The sequence below is a fragment of the Poeciliopsis prolifica genome, unplaced genomic scaffold (assembly GCF_027474105.1).
Source record: "Poeciliopsis prolifica strain line A6 unplaced genomic scaffold, Auburn_PproV2 SCAFFOLD002, whole genome shotgun sequence".
Taxonomy (NCBI): domain Eukaryota; kingdom Metazoa; phylum Chordata; class Actinopteri; order Cyprinodontiformes; family Poeciliidae; genus Poeciliopsis; species Poeciliopsis prolifica.
The window spans coordinates 963,020-980,397 of NW_026562377.1; the positions used below are offsets into that span (position 1 = coordinate 963,020).

Below are 17,378 nucleotides of genomic sequence, written 5' to 3' on the forward strand. Positions count from 1 at the left end.
AGCCCACCTGCCTGTACGCTATAAACGGCTGCTTTTGATTGGACCGCATGGCTCACCGCCCAGGGCTCCACCTCATCAGGGGAGGCTCATAAAAAACCCAACAAGTTTTCTACTGATTCCCTGCATCGATATGAGCACGGTTAGATAATAAGGTCATAAACAGCTAATAACCCAGTTATTCTGGGTCAAATTAAAGGCACACTTCACCTAGTTTGAAGAAATCTGCTCAAATAGATCCATTTCATGTCACTGGGACATATCGGGAAATTTAACGCCCAACACCGCCATCCATGGCGGCGCTTCGCATTAGAACCGTTAGCTCACTGAAACCTGGAGATGCAGGAACTCAGGGCAGTGCACCACAGCAAAGGAAATTAACGCAGATAAACCGTGACAGAACAACTCAAAAGCACTTTGATCGTCCCCTGAATCGGCGATGCCGCACACGGACACGCTGCCATGGCAACTGACAACAACGCTGCTTAAGTTTCAGGATTCAACACCCAAAAACACTCAAACATTTTCCACACAGAGCAGAACACTCAGTCTGCTTCAGTGTCATGTTTTCAGTCTTATTTGTTTTGTGATTATTAATAAATGATCGCTGTGGTAGATTAGCTACCGCTGCCATTAGCTAAGCTAACACAGTGGTGGTTGAGTAGCTAATTTAAACACCTGCCCGACTGATGAAGTAGTGTTTAGGTCGCCTTTTCTAATTTTGTAACTGAACCGAAACACATACAGTTCCACAGCACACCTACATGTTAAGGTTGTCATAGTCAAGCTAGCATAATTGAACTACCTCCCTCTCTATTTTTTCTTAATGAAAAAATTTCCTGACCTTCCTGACAGTTGTCTCAGTGTTGATAAGCAGTAGCAAAGCAATGTGTCCCTTTTTCTTTTATTTATATAAAATGTTGTGTGGTATGTAGCTAAAATAGCTAAAATCAATGCTAGTCATCGTTAGCGAGCAGCTTAACGATGCGGGGTGCAGCGCACTTGATGTCACGCAGCAACGGGTTTAGATTCATTGTGAGATTTTTCAAACAGCTTTAGCACTAGCATTAGCCAAAGTTTGGTTGTAACTAGTTACATTTACTCAGAATATTTCATTCTGAGGAAGAAATCTGCTTTTAGGAGAAATTTTACTACGCTGTAGTTTTTACTTGAGTAAAATTTGTGGATCCTCAACTGGGAGAAACTTCACTGAATGAAGAACAAACTTCCGTTCTTGTGAAAGTTTCATCACATCAGATGATGCAAATTTTAAATATTAAATGATTGATGTTTTGATCAGTCACTCGAGTAGCATTTTAAAAAATACCTTTTTACTTTACCTTGAGTAAAAACATGTTAATGTTGAGCTAATTTAGTCTAATTCTTGGCTCCTCTCGGCCCTCTGGCGTTAGCTTAGCATAGCTTAGTGTAGCTTGTGTGTGGAACAGTTTGCCCTCTGTTTTGCTGACTCTGCTGGTTTTTAAAAGCAACTGAAAACTCTTTTAGTTTCCCAGGCTTTGTTTCATTCTTTAAGGTCAACTTTTATTGTACTGTGTTGTGATTTTGGCTGTGAAAAGCGCTCTATAAATAAACCACACTTCACTTACAAAAGCATGAAGATGCTAAATCTGAGAGCTACATGGAAATGTGTTTGGATGGTGAAACACTGAGGGAAAACGACGTCAACAGTGAAATTACAGTGGTGCTTCTGCAGAGGGAAGCGTTTAGACTCATGCATTGTTCCACCTCATCTTTCCAAACACACCTACCCGGTGATTAAGAAGCGAGCAGAGACAAGTCTGAACGCCTCCGACACACAGCTGAAGGCCAAACCCAGCCATTCACTCCTTCGTCACCCAGATACGTTTAATGAAAATGTTTCTTACCTGTTCGAACTCTCTGAGGCTGTGCATCTGGACCGGAGGACCTTTTCCTGTTTCATCATACGAGAAATCTAAAGGAGGACAGAGAAAAAACAAGCTGTAATTTAGCAACAAGGTTTCAAAGGTTCTTCATTTAGTTTGTCTTCAGAGTTTCCAGCAGATCTCTGAATGTTAACATTTTAGATTAATGTCATGAAAAGCAAGAAAAGGTGAAAACAAACTGTTTATTTGTCCCGTTTTAATAAGAATCCTGTGATCTGACTACTAGAAACAAGTTGATTTCTGCAGCACATTTCAGCAACAAGGCAGTTCAAAGAGCTTTGACAAAAACAAACAACTTACAAGAGCTGCATTACAGTACTAACATAAACAGAAGTCATAAGATGTTGTAATCCAGACTATAATGAATGATAATCCAGTTATTATGAATCAAAGGAAGCTCTAAACACGTTTTACATTTGATTTATCCTAAAACAGCATCAGCTCTTTAATCCTGGAAATGTTCAGTGGGTGATAGAAGGCCGACTTTGAAACCGTCTTTATGTGACTCTGAAGGTTCAGGTCTGAGTTCATCAACATTAGCCTGAAACAGTGAGTTTCAGGCTAAGCAGGAACTCACTGTTAATTTATTTATCCTCATAAATATATGAGGATTCTGTTAAGAGTGTGGGACTAAAGAACTGACCCAGGAAAGGTTAACCAATCAAATAAGCTGTTTAATTATTTCATTGTGGCCTGCAAATCTGAAATATTTTGAGAAATATTAACATTTTTGTGGGAAATTTTCACGACTCTATAATCATGATGAAAATTCAGCGTTTCTCATACTTTAGTTTGTTACAGTTTATTGTAAAAGTTTTTATTTTTAGATTTGTGGCACATCTGGGCTTCCATAGGTGGCAGTTTGATATTAGTGCTGCTGAAGCTGGAACACTAAGAGCTCATTATATGCTGATTATAGATAGATTTATTCACACATATTTATAAACTGTGAATAAATACTTCCACATGACGTTTCTAAACGCAGCAGACCGGATCTGAGTTTTATTGGTTTAAAGGTCTGACGGTTCTTTAGTAAAGAGGTTCCTGATGAAATCTCATGAGGTTTCAGGAAGAGTCTTTATTTATTGGACAGAGAGGATTTTAACAGCTGCCATTTTGTGGTCAGAACATGATGACTAGGTTTAAATTTTGAGGAAAATCTGAAATATTTATAGACTTATATAATAAACTGTTGAGTTTTTTGGCCCTTCCTGTTGTTCTGTTTGCTGGTTGACCGAAAACCAGCAAATTTACCTCCATATTTGACTCTGTATGTATAATTATGAGCCAGCAGATCAGAGCAGCCCATGGTTCTTGTTTTTAACATCTTAAAAACCAGAGAAAGAAACTGTAAGGTTAGTAACTTTTAATATAAATTCACAAATCTGTAATAAATAATACTTTAGATCTGAACACCTAAAATATGATAATGATTTACTTTAAATAAAGAAAAGTTTCCAGAGTTTCCAAACTGAAATCAGGAGTCGCTCTGCCATGGTAAGTTTTACTGGAATCTTATTGAAATAAACAATAATATTGTTGTTTTGAGACAAATTTCCAGCAGTTTGATGGTGATGGGATAATAATGATGCAAGAACACATTCTCAAAGATCAACAAACTTTAAATTCTGATGAACATTTAACACTGGAAAACATTTTAAAGATCTCAAATAAATAAATAAAGCAAGAGAAACAAATAAAATGAATTATGAAATCACTGTGAACAAAATTATCCTTAAAATCTGTTTAGAGCAAAACACCAGACAGGATGATCAATCACTCAGACTAGGAAGTGATTGTTTTGATTGTTTATTGCTTCTTGTGACAGGCGCAGCAGCGAGGAGGGAAACGTTTCAGGAAGTTCTTACCCATCGTGGGTCCGAGGCTCCTGGGCCGGGCCGGTTTCTCTGCAGCGCCGTGCCTGAAACCAGAGACAGGGTCAGCCAGACCGTCCCAGAACCCGGACTCCTAACGCAGATGGTCCAGATGCTGCAGGAGCGCAGCAGAAATCCTCCAGAGGCGCTGCAGCAGGGCGGGCCGGCGCTGACCCGTCGGGCTGCTGCGGGTCCTGAGTCAGCGCATGCCTCAGGTCACACCGCCGTCACTCACCAATGAAGACACAGTAAACAGTTAGAGGAGTTTCTTCCAACCGCTCATTACTGGCTGGATCCAGAGGCTGCAGGCACCGCTTCAGAACCTCAGCAGCAGTTCTGGATTACTGTAACTGGACTTCATACAGAAATCAGCATAGTTCATATGAACAGAGTAAAAACTAGTTTCTGCTTTTCTTCAGTCTGTTTTGATGTTTGGTGGAACTGAAATCATTTATTCTGCAGCTGGAAAAACAAATGCAAAGAACAAAACAAACGGCCAGAGTGTGTTAAACACACACAACATGGCACAAAAATCAGCACGTTAGCATTAGCTTCCACAAAACACCATGTTAGTCTTTTGCTTTAGCGTTAGCTTGCACTAACTACAGGTTCTGCTGAGCTTTAGCATTAGCGGTCTGAAGCAGTTTATGTTTTTGATCTTTAATAATCAAAGATCAATGATCTTTAATCATTGATCATTTGATAAACATCAAATGTTTGTTTATTTTTCAGCGGGTAAAACAAAACAACAAAAATCACAGAAAAACAAATTTTTGTAATTTTAATGTAATAATTTTTGTTTCCTGTTCAAATTTGACACTTTTGGCAAAAAGTTTGGACTCGACTACCTTAAAGGCACAATGCATGTAAATAATAATAATAAATGTAACACAATAACATTTATTATCATTATGCAACTGTTATTTCTTTAATCATAACATCATCACTGCAGTTCTGTCTTGGTTTATCTCAGCTGTGAGATAAAACTTGAGCTCATTTTTAGCAGCTCAGAGTTGATCCAGATGATTTCCTGACAGGATCAGCTGTGGCCGTCTGAGCCTCTGAGCTGAAGAGGCAGAAAGTGAGCGGTGGTTCTAACAGCAGGACGGCCGCAGAGAGCCGCATTCGGACCCGTCCACTGCGCAGAAATACCTCCATCCCCACAGGTCCAGAGTCAGCAGCTTACCGGCCCCTGTAGAGGAATCCACTCATGTCTCCTCAGGTAAACACCTGAACACCTGGACTGGTTCAGACTCCTGACCCGGTCCGGTCCGGTCCGGTCCGGTCCCGGAGCAGCAGCGGGGCGCAGAGAGGAGCTTCCCGCCGACGTGGCAGAGCAGCAGCGCGGAGAGGAGGTGAGCGGCTCAGGGGAGCAAAAGGTACAGAGAGCTGTCTGTCTCAGCGCCTCACTGGGTGTGTGTGTGTGTGTGTGTGTGTGTGTGTGTGTGTGTGTGTGTGTGTGTGTGTGTGTGTGTGTGTGTGTGTGTGTGTGAGAGAGAGAGAGAGAGTGTGAGTGAGTCAACATGTGCACAAACCACCGTAACGTCTTTCCACTCAGACAGTCGGACTGTTTGCCTGAGGTTCATCCTGAATGCAGGGTGGAGCCCCCCCTCCCCTCCTCCTCCCTCCCTCCAGGTGAGTGCATACCTGTCTGAGCAGGTACCAGCTGGAATGTCTATAATCTTTGGCTGGCAGTCGTGCAGGAAAATCACAAACAGACTCAATTGTTTGTGCTCTGACTGGATCAGAACCGGACCAGAACCTCCTCTGTCCGTCCACTAACTGGAAGGTGTGGCCCCCCACATCAAAGCTCCAGTCCAGCCCAGTTCACCTGAGGAACTGGGCTGGAGCTCCAGCCAGCAAAACACCCAAAGCAAAAATAATAAAATTATCTAATTTATGACTCAGCAAGTTTTTCTGCAGAGTCACTGGATTTAAAATCAACCAAACCTGAAAAAGGGAATAAAATTAAAACCTGATGGAAAGATGAAAAAGTAAATCAATAAAAATCTGGATTTGTTTTTTGTCTTGATAAATGCTGAACTTTTAGGGTAATTTCAGTTTATTTGGTCTTAATCTTTTGGTCTTTTCCCAGCAGTGAAACGAGAACCACAGAAGAATTAACGTCATATAGTGTTTTGTTTCTGCTTTGCTTTAGTTAAGAAGTGGCTCAAAGTTTACAGCGCTACGAACTGCAACATTAAATCACGGTGGTTAAAATACTTTGCATCTAAGAATTTAAAGAATTTAATTTGGTATTGAAGTTCTCCTGCCAAAATGATCAAATTGTCCACTGGAGGACAAATCTGTGGCATTCTGGGGCCACACAAAATCGTTCAAAGGACCGCCAATGGCCCCTGCGCCACACTTTGGGCACCCAGACTTGGAGTAACTGTTTCCTCCCAAGTGTTTGATGGAGCTGAAGTTAAACGCTGTGCGAACAGCCCCAGAGAAATGTTCCCTCGTCATCAGTAAACAACCTGGAGCAGCTGAACGGTACCGGCAGACGGAACCAGCTGGGACAGCAGGAGGCGCTCAGAGGAAATGAAGGAAAAGCACCAGCAGCTTCAATCAGCCGGGCGGTTCTGATCCGGAACATTTCTGGTTCGCTCTGTTCACGACTCCTGGTCCAAGATCAGGAATCTGCTGGAGCCGCTCAAACACCAGCTCCACATTCCTCACATGCAGGAATGATGAGGAGAGGCCAAAAGGGAGGGGCGTGGGCCGCAGCTGGACCGTAGGTGTGAACATACAGGACCCGACGTCAGAACTATTATTGTGCCTTAAACATAAAAACGTGCCAAAGCGATGAGCTCCTTGACTGGCTCTCCTACCATCACAAACATAAACGGCAAGTTTTCTGCATTGGAGTTTAGAAACTAAATATTTAGCTTTAAATTAACATTTAGACAGCTGAACTAAATATTAAGCTAATCTGAAAATTCAGCTGAAGATAAGCGGAAGTGGACCATCAAAACAAGCTTCATATTTTCCTTGCTAATAAAACATTTAGCTGCAGACTCTGGGCCGTCTGCGGACAGTCTGCAGACGGTTTCCAGACCGTCTGTAGACCATCTGTAGACAGTCTTCAGACGGTCTGTAGACGGTCTGCAGACAGGAACAAGCCAACATGTTCTGCAGCAGCAGCAGCAGCAGAACTGCTCCTCCTGGATTTTAGTGGTTTGATATTTTATCATCTTGTTGTTGGACAGTCTGTGAATAAATTAGACATCAGACATGATTCCTCTGTTCTTTACGGCTCAGTAATAAACCACCTGTATGAACTTAATGACCATCCCTCCTCCAGCTCCAGACGGCTGATGCTCTCACAGGGACGGTTCAGTTTGCTCAGAGTTTAAAATCAGCCGTGAAAACTTTATGTCCTGCTGGTTTCCCAGCGCACGGTGGGATGGGTTGTTATTTCACTCCTCAGCCCAGGAGGAGGAGCTGCAGTGAGAGTTACACCCTGTAATTATCCTGCTGACACTTTCTGCCTTCGCTCCATCTGAGGCACAAAACGCCTTTTCAAAGAAAACATGACAACAAAAGTTTAATATCCAACGAACATGATCTTATTTTAAATTACTGGGCAACTTGTGTTAAAGTGGAAATCAGCTGATAATAGCCAGTGGTGAAGGACTAGCGACACGAAGTAGGCCAAAGGATTTCAAAAAGCAACAAATCGTCCTGATCCAGAACAGATTCTTCTGAACAGATTCTTCTGAACCGATTCTTCTGAACCGATTCTTCTGAACCGATTCTTCTGAACAGATTCTTCTGAACAGATTCTTTACTCTGAACCAAATCAGTCAGTCGTTCTTTATTACAACTTTGATTTATTTTAATGCTCTAAGCATTTTAACAGCTGCTATCTTCACTTGATTTCAAATTATTTTTACTTATTTTCAAATAAACAAATTACAAGATAATAATTGATAAGTGTTATATTTAACGACAGTTTTTGTTCCTGCCAAAGCAGCTCAGGTCCATTTTTTCTATTATCTGTTGCATTTTCGTTTAATTTGTTTCTACATTACAGTCATAACATGATATTAAATTACTTGAACTAAAGACCTACATCAATATTTAATATTTATATTTTATGATCATACAGTGGTTCAATTTTTCACCTTCTGAATCAATATTAATTTGACCTTTTTGTTAGTTTCACTCAGAAATGGATCCCAGCAGCAGTCAGACATGGTGGTGGCAGAGTGATGATGTGGGCTGCTTTGCTGCTTCAGAACTGGGAAGACTTGCTTTAACATTTGTTTAGTTTCTGAACTGAATGTTTAGTTTGATAACTATTTAATATGCTAAGTAAACATTTGCCTTTCTAACAATTTACCTTCAGAACTAACAAATTAACTTTCTAACTACTTAGTTTGGAGGTAAATATTTGATTTCTAAGCTAAATATTTAGCTTTATAACTATTTAGCTTGCTAAGTAAACATTTAGTCTGGATGTAAATATTTAGTTTATAAACTAGATGACTGGCTTGCTAACTATTTAACTTGGTAAGTGAATACTGACTAAATATTTAGCTTGCTTAAATAAATTAGCGAGTATGCTAGCTGCTAATTAGCTTGGAGCTAAACATTGGAAAATAAGGCTTTGCAGAATGAACCCATTTTTTCCTTGTAAGAAAAGCTAAGTAACGAAACCTTTGCTTTAATTTTTGAAAGTGTAACTTACAGAAACACAGTCAGATAAATTTATCGTAGTTTAAGTTAATAAAAGTCTGCTCTTTCATGTTAAACACTCTGGCGGTTTTTGCTGTGAGGAGTTTGAAGAGCCGTTTGTTTCTCATCCAGGAAACATCAACCTTCAGAAACCGGAGCCCTGATGACTTCACTGTAAAAGTCTCCATCTTTAAAATGCATCTGCAGTTTTCTGCAGCTCCGTTCGGTTCAGTGGGAGCATGTGGCCTTTATTACCGGCCTGCATGTGTTTCCACTCCAGCATCCCAGCAGGCCCAAGCATGCATTATTAATAAGCGTCATGACGACCCCCCCGTCCAGGGCTCACGTTACTAAAGAGCGCTTTTCCCAAATAATCAATAACTCAGAGTGAAGTTTAGGCTCAGATTACATGAATCTGCAGCCAGACGCGTTCTTCAGACAGGAAGGGAACAAATACAGCGACATAAATGGAGTTCTTTAAAGGAAAACCGAGCGCTTAGCGGGGTTAGCTTTGCTCTTTCTGCTTTTCTGGGTAATAAGAACTGAGCGAGAGGTCAAAGGTTGAACACATGGACGATTTTTAGCAGTTTTCAGTGAAAACATTAAAAGAAAAACATATGAGAAACAATAATAGTTTTAAAGACTGCAGCGGCGTTGATTCAACGTCCTGACAGAAACAAACGCTTCGTCTGAGAGGAAAGTCACTGGAAACATCCGACTGATTCAGGGAGGAACAAACATCAGGTAGAGAGCAGAGGTCGGACTTAATGCATTAGGCTTACTGGTGTTGGTGGGGTCAAAGGTCAGGGTTAGGGTTAGACCTGACGCAGGTCTTCACGTCTCATTCTGCTACCAGGGGACAGACGACGCGCCGATGGCGGCTAACCGTCTTCTGTCACCACATTTAAGGACATCTGGGCTCCAAATGTTTTCATGCTCTTCCTACAATCTCTCACTTTTCTCCCATCATCGCTGCACAATTAAACTGACTTTATAATAAACTGTAAATAAATGATTCACAGATCAAAGTCAGTGAAATATCCCAGAATGCTGCTATAATCAGACGACTTAACATGTTTGACCCTCTTCAGGATTTTCTCTGTAATCATCGACACACTGAGCCTAAATAAAGCTCAGAGGTCAAAGTAACCCTGACAGGACAGGCTGTACGCCGAACCCAGCAGGAAACATCCGGGTTAAAGTCTGGTTTTCTCTCTTTCTGCAGGTGCAGAAGCAGATTTCTACGTGTCGGCGGGTATTCTCTCTCTGATTCTGATTCTTCAGACATTTCTCCTGTCCTGGTTTCTCTTCAGTCTCTGTTACATGTGAAATTACAATTCAAGCAATTTTGAATCAAGTTGTTAATATTTATATCAGGTGGAGCATCATTTAAAATGCTGCAACGCTCCACTAGTGAAAGTAAATGTGTTGGGCTTCACCTTGACACTAGAGGTCACCATGGAAACAGGGCACAAGCAATGAAGACTACTAAATAAAAGTAGTTAAAACTACTGTAGTAGATAATTCAAACTGTTTTTGCATTTTGATGTTAAACACAAATGTTTGCACCATAAACGTCCCAAAAACTGGGATGAAAAGCCAAACAATAAAACAACCTCATGTCTGTCTGAATGGATGCTACTGAGCATGCTCAGTGGCCAGCTGCTGATACAGACATTCACTCTGGTTCCTCAGCACACAGCGGAGTCACTGACCAATCAGACGGCACAGAAATATCATCAAAATGATCTGTCTCCATTTTCCTAACATCCAGAGGTAGTTCACACAAATATTCCAGCAACAGAGAGGAGGACAGACTCAACTCTGGTTCAAAAATGAAATAAATTGAAACAAATCACAACAATTCCAGGCAGCAAAAATTAAAAAAACTTCAACTTAAATCCAGAATCAACCTGGAGCAATACAAGCAGAAAGCAGGAGGAGAGGAAGTGATGACAGAGGTGAGTCAGAGAACCTGCAGCAAACACAAAGTTCAGCCGGAAAACAAACACAAATGCAACAAACAGGAAGCCTAACCAGAGCAAACAGGGCCAACTGGGAACCACAGCTCCCACTGCAAAACGTCAATAGTGAACAGGAAGCAGGAGGAAGAGGAGGAAGAGCAGCGATGCTGTGCTGCCTCCTCTTCACCAGCTCTAACAGACAGTCTGCAGGAAGCAGAGATATTTATAGAACATGTCTGTCCCTGAAGCAGCTTCAGCTCAAACATCTCACCTCACTTCCTGCTGGGAGTCCCGTCCAGCTCCGGTCCCGTCTGCAGCGGCCCGACCCGATCCGCCATGCCGGTCCGGATCCAGGAGTCCGGCTCCGTCCCTGAGCATCACCTCCGTCTGGAGGCAGAGGGATGATGCTGCTGCTGCTCACCATCCACCGCCGCTGCTCCGCTTCCAGCTGATTGGCTGCTTCGCATGAAGGGGAACCCCCCTCCTCATCCTCCTCTTCATCATCTCCCTCCACAGTGCAACACGGGCCAGACCAGATTGACACGCGTGACATGTGCAGCCTGCCTCCCAGCGGCACCCTGCACCCACACAGAGGAGGAAACACGTTAGCTTTAGCTAACACGTTAGCTTTAGCTAAGAGATTGGCTTTAGCTAACACATTAGCTTTAGCTAAGAGATTGGCTTTAGCTAAAAAAATGAAGAAATAAATCAATTCTCCTTCCCACTCTGGTCTGCAAACAGACCAGCACATTTGTGCTGGAAAATGTGTTTTCCAGCACAAATGTATGCTAATAAAGTAACTGTTACCTTCAGCAATTATAAAAATGTCATTAATATTAAATATGACTTAAAAGAAACTTTCTTCTTCGCTTTGTCTCCTTGAAATTGGGTCTCTGTCTCTTTAAAAACTCCTGCTGTTTCTGAAGCTCCGCCTAAAGGGAGTCATCCCAACATGGCTCCTTTAATGTTTGTACCAGCGCTCCTCTGAGCAGCAGCTGCTATCACAGCTCAGCAGGTGTTTGCTAAATGCTGCAGGCTAGTCTGAAGGAGTTGACTGGAGGAGGAGCTGCACCTCAAAGGCGGGGCTAGGTCCAGTCAGGAATTTTGCATAGCTGAATGGTTGGCATGGAGATTAAAGGATTCGTCAAACATGAAAAAATCAAAGCTATGATGACAGAATAATAATAATACGATACCGCCCCTTTAACGTTGGGAATTACACATACATCATTATTACCATCATTAGTCAGAAATAATACTATTAGCAAGTGCTAACAACATTAGCTGGAAGTTAGCATCATTACCAAGAGGTAATTTTTCCATTAGCAGTAGCTAACACCTTTAGCAAAAGCTAACAGCATTAGCGAGAGCGAACATAATTAGCAAGCACTAACGCAAAATCAAGACAAATTGGAATGAATTGATCTTTAAATAGACTGTAAAGCATCTTTAAGTCTTTGTAAGAAACCATTCTGATATGTAAGGGAAAACGTTTTAACTCAGATGCTAACCGTTAGCATCTCGAGTTAGAAAGCGGAGCGTTTAGCTGTGACTGCTTCCGGGTTAGCATTCCCAAACAGGAGAGCAAACTCCGGATTTCAGCCGACTCTCGCCTCTTCCTCTGTTTGCTCCTCCTCCTCCTCTTCATCTCTCGTATCATTTCGACGCGGTCCGGGCTGAAGGGACCGGATCGGTCCGGTTCTCGTCCCCGCTGCGCACCGACCGAGTCGCTTGTACCGCCGCTAAAACAGCGAACTACGGACACCGTGAAAGCCCAAAAAACGTCTTTCAGAGAAGTTGTACCACTTTATCCGCTTTTTGCAGCGCGCTCTCACCAAACACACAGATATAAATCATTCTTGTAGTTCACCTCCTGTTGGAGCTAACAGCTGGCTTCACAGACTGATGTATTTACTGTCCATATCTGGCGGCCCTCGAAGGTCATAATTTAACAAAAAAAATATTTTAACAGAATTTTTATGAACCGTGACAGCCCATTGGTTGATTTTACTGACGGACATTGGGCTTATCCAATGAAATCCCTCAGTCCTCCCTGGCCCCGCCCCTCCTCTCAGAGGTTATGCCGCCAGTTCTACTGGATACGAAACGAGGCAGGTCAGAAAAATATATCAAACTTTATTCAGATTCAGGAGCTGAGATGGAGGGAAGTGACTGTGACAGGATGATGATGAGAGACAGACAGATGGAGGAAGAGTTCAGGTCAGGAGGTTTAGGTGGCGTTAGCATGAAGAAAGAGCGTTTCATGAGGGAGAAGGAAGCGAAGCTAACGCTAAGCTAGCAGGTAAAAACCTTGAATTTCAAAAGAAAATTGAAATTTTTTCCATTGAAAAAAAATTCAATAGAAATTTTTCTGTTGAAAAATAGAAAAATGTATCAATAGAAAAATTTCCCTTCCGTTTGTAAGGGAAGACAAACTGAAAAATTAGAAAACAGACATTGAAACCATTTAAAAATGTTTAAAAAATGACTAGACACGTTTTCAGTAAGTACTGTGTGGGGAGTTGTACCCAAAATGTGGAAAATATTCAACATTGGAAATGACTGCAAGAACGTCAAGGCGGTCTAGTTAAAGTTTGTTGTTAGTAATTCAAGTGAAATTATTGCACTTCACCTCTGATAGGGTATCCATGCTTCAAGTTAAATTAGTCTGTATTCACATGTATGATAAACTTATTGTCAGTGACTCGACTTTCATAGAGTTAAGAATAAAAAAAAATATTGATATAATTTGCTTGTACTGGTGGGGTTTGTAAGAAACAGTGGCTGGTAAAAAATGTTAACATTTTTAATTTCCACCCCTGAATTAAAGCTAATTATAAATCATCTTCATATCGGCCCGGTTTTACTTATGGAACCGGTTCCGATTCTAATGCAGATTTTTCTCTGTAGGGAATGTACTGATGAAGTTCACACTTGGCTCCATCAGCTGAAGATGCCTGAACTGAACTGAACTGAGTCATTCTTTACTTCCTTTTAGCTTCTACTGTATTTCATGAATCATATCTTCTAAACTTGGTTTTCCAGTTGAAGCGTCACTCAGAACCAAAAACAGCAAGTTTCCATTTGAAAGGCTGGTTCTGGTACTGAACGTGTCAACCCATCCGGACCTCTTCGGGAACCCAAAATAACTATTGTGTAAATATTGCAACATCATTTCTGTGCATCAGATAAACCGGAGTTCATCCTTCACAGGAAAAAACAAATCAGCCGATCTGACTCAGGAGGATTATTTTTGGATCAGGTGCGATAATCACGCTCAAAAATATCAAACTTGTGAAACGGAAATGAAAGTGATGCTTATAAAAACTTCCTGAATAGATGAGCGTATCTTGTGAAAGCAGGATAAACGACTAAAATAAAACCAGACACTCTTTAGAACGGCTGCAGTTTGTAAAGTTTAGTTCATCTGAATATTAAATAAATCATTCCAAGAAATTCACAAAAATTGACAAAATGTCCTTTTTATTGGATTAAATAAGGTGATTACAACTTACACTAGAGTAAATAAACTTTGGCTCTGAATGTTTTAAGAACATTTACAAAAATATTTAGAAAAAATTCATTATTTTCCTCTGCATTGTTTTATTTTATAATAATAACAATAATAATCTTTAATACACAAATTTACCTTCATTAGTTAAAAAAAGAAACATAATAAAAGATCACAAACTACAACAAAGTTTGTGATCTTGTACGTAAGTAAGGAATAAAGACAGTAACTCCCTGCTTCTGGTTCTGGTTCTGGTGGGATCAGAGCTGACTGACGGACTGCGTCGCCGTCTCCCTGGTCCGTTTCTCGGCAGTTTCCTCCGGAGACAGACACAGAGTTTTCCTGCAGACGTTCTTGAAGACGGGACTGGAGAAGTAGTAGACGACCGGGTCCAGAGCGCTGTTCAGGTAGGTGAGCGTCACGGAGACGTAGAAGGCGACGGCCAGCTCCTCCGACGCAGAACACACCTGCACAGGTACGAGGGACAAAGTGAAGAAGTATCTGGTAAAATCTGATCATAACATCAATTATTTAATTTTTTTCACTAGTTTTAGCTTTAAATCCTTCCATCATTTACAGATGAAAATCAGCCTCTGACTAAACCCGGCATATTTGCATCATGTTTATTAATATTCATTATTCCTTTAATCAAAACATTTAATTCACAAAATCACTGAATAATTATGTCAGAATATGACATAAAGTTATGTGGAAATTGTGGCGTTTCAGAGAGCTAAAAGGAAAATGATTCATATCAATGAAATAACAAAAACAAGAAAAATATGTCCAAATGATTTTTTTCAATATAAAATTGATCAAATTTCAATAAAAGCTGCAGGTTTGCGTTTGGTGAATCTGGTTAAAACAAGTTTGTTCTTCATTCAGTGAAGTTACTGAAGAGGAGCGATCTGCATGGAGTCAGAAATAAATGATATTCTTGACTTTAATCTCAGAAGTTACTGACTCATTTTTTCCCTCAGAACTTTTTCAAAATTTTGACCGTAAACTCATAAATGACCTTTTTTTTTTGTTATTCTTTTCAAAATTCTGATTTTAAAAATAATCAGAATTAGTTTCAAAATTGCTTCAGTGGCCCTGATGGTCTGTAGCGTACAATTACTCCTGAAGAACTTTCAGAAAACCTTTCTGGTTCCAACAGAAGTCTGCACCTGCGTCCTGGAGGAGTCGGCGGCCCGTTTGGACCTGATCCAGATCATCAGCAGCGTGACGTTGCTGGGCAGGAAGCAGACGAAGAAGACCACCACCACCGAGACGAAGCACAGAACCTTCCTGATCCGGGCGTTGTGGGCCAGCTGGCGCCGCCGCAGCACCATGTGCACGGTGCAGTAGACGATGACGAGCAGCGGCACGAAGAAGGAGGCCAGGAAGACCAACTCGTTCCAGGCCAGGCTGTGCCGCGCGCTCACGTCCGTGTTGAAGCTCTCTCAGTGGCTGCCGTTGGCGTGCTGCAGGACGAAGATGGGCGCGTCCACCACAACGGCGAGCAGCCAGACGCCCAGCGCGCCCAGCGCCGCCTTGGTCACGCTCAGCGAGTTGATGGGGTGATGGGGGTGCACCACGTGCATGTACCTGTCCACGGCGATGGACATGAGGAACAAGGTGCTGCCGCTGCGGTTCATGGCCAGCATGAAGAGGCAGGCGTTGCAGAGCGTCGGGCCGAAGCTCCAGCGCAGCCCGGAGAAGTAGTAGCTGGCCCTGAGCGGCAGCGCCACGTTCAGCAGGAAGTCGGACATGGCCAGGTTGAAGAGCAGAACCGTGCTCTTCCAGGGCCGCAGGTGGAAGCAGAAGATCCAGAGGGCCAGCCCGTTCCCCAGGAACCCGAACGCAAACTCTGTCAGGATGAGCGGCGGCAGGGCGCTGATCAGGACGCTGGCGTTCAGGCTGCAGAGCATGCTGAAGAGCAACGCAGCGCCTGCAGAGGAACCACTGGAGTCACACCTCAGCAAGCTGTGCATCGGCTTTCAGGAAGCTGCTCACTGCTTCCTTCTCAGGCCTTATATATCCTTCTACTTTCTCTGCTGTAGCTGTGCTGGCATCAGCACAGCTACAACGTTTCATCACCAACAGCTTCAGCAGATTCCTGTCTGATGACTGAACCAGATCAGAGGGACGTGTAGCTGGATCCAGAGAAAGACGCAGAGGAACCTGCAACTGACAGAACAGCTGCTGCATGGAAGACCAACCAGGACTCAATGACCTCTGACCCGACAGAGTGAAGGGTTTCACAACAAACCTGATGGGAGGAGAAGAGCAGCTGCAGAGGGAAGTCCTGCCATGCATCGTCATGATCGCTCTGATGACGCAGCACTAACTGGGTCTCTGCTGCAAGTCGTTACAAATACAGACAATGTTCCTTTGAAACTGGGAGGTTTCTGCATCTCAACCATCAGTTTCAACATTTGATCATTTTGAAGGTAGGTTTTGATAACCCTGTTGCCATGGTTACACGTCAGAACAGCAAAAAGTAAAATAAAAAGAGCAGAAATCGTCCCGGCATCCAGAACCAGAAGGATTAATTGTCCAAACAGGAAACGCCTTGACCAAAAGAAGAACCAAAGTCCAGAAGAAGAATAAATCAGAACTAACTCCGACATGAGTTCCAGAATATAAATAATAAATCTAACGCGACTGTTGCTCCCATCAGTCTGGAAGGAGTTATGAGGTCATTTCCAATCAATCTAAATATAATTCATTTCTGCCTTCGTGTCATATTTAATCTCCAGTGAAAACCACTGGACCAGTTCCTGCATTAACACTTAGCAGATCTGGTTCTGCTGGTCAGAATGGACCTGAGGAACCTGGACACGGAACCTGTCCAGAACCTGGACAGGTTGTTATCAACAACATGATTTATGTCTGATTTTTCTCTTCTTCTTTCTGGTGAATTTATTCCCAGTGGATCTGCATCATTTTAAAGCCCAGATAAACTGACCTGATGTAGCTTTGGGTGGAGATAATCTGAGCTTCTTCTCTAAGCTCACAGAATAAAAAAAAGAGGCAGGAAGACGTCATCGACTGAATCAAGCTCCCAATTAAACTCTGGTCCACCTCCAGTCTGGGTTCACTTCAAGTGAACTGGTTCGGTTTGAATGTATATGTGAACACCAAGTGGACCAGAGACCGCTCCACACACTGGAAGTGGATTACAGTGCAGGGCATTCTGGGTAATAGCTAACATCCTAGTCTAGCGCTAGCAGCAGAAATGGCTTCTGGTCTTCAGCCAAAGACTACAGAGAAATCCTCCATCTTGTTTCATCTGGTGAAGCAGGAAGTTGCTCTCAGTGTTCAGAAGTTTTTGTGTCGTTTCCTTCAGTGGTTGTTGGTGCAGCGCCCCCACAGGCCAGGAGGGGAACAGACTCAGAACTACAGATTTATAGATTTACCGTCTGGCTTCCTTATGATC

General features: G+C 42.3%; 1 protein-coding gene and 1 pseudogene across 3 annotated transcripts in view; both read right to left on the bottom strand.

Moving 5' to 3' along the window:
- The window catches only part of pde4dip (phosphodiesterase 4D interacting protein), a 71,202-nt gene extending 59,211 nt beyond the window's left edge, over positions 1–11,991 (bottom strand). The window contains exons 1-4 of one of the 3 annotated variants that reach the window (XM_055059222.1): positions 11,955–11,991; positions 10,715–11,021; positions 3,791–3,843; positions 1,884–1,951 (exon numbers count right to left, since the gene is read on the bottom strand). In XM_055059222.1, the coding sequence (XP_054915197.1) occupies positions 1,884–1,951; positions 3,791–3,843; positions 10,715–10,821 (228 nt within the window). In that variant the 5' untranslated portion in view covers positions 10,822–11,021; positions 11,955–11,991. Of the gene's footprint in view, positions 1–1,883; positions 1,952–3,790; positions 4,027–4,982; positions 10,014–10,714; positions 11,022–11,954 lie in introns of those variants that run through there. The other 2 variants (XM_055059231.1, XM_055059240.1) reach the window with 2 other exon arrangements.
- Positions 11,992–14,079: 2,088 nt separating this feature from the next.
- Positions 14,080–15,867, bottom strand: LOC129379340 (hydroxycarboxylic acid receptor 2-like; annotated as a pseudogene).
- Between the last annotated feature and the right edge of the window lie 1,511 nt (positions 15,868–17,378).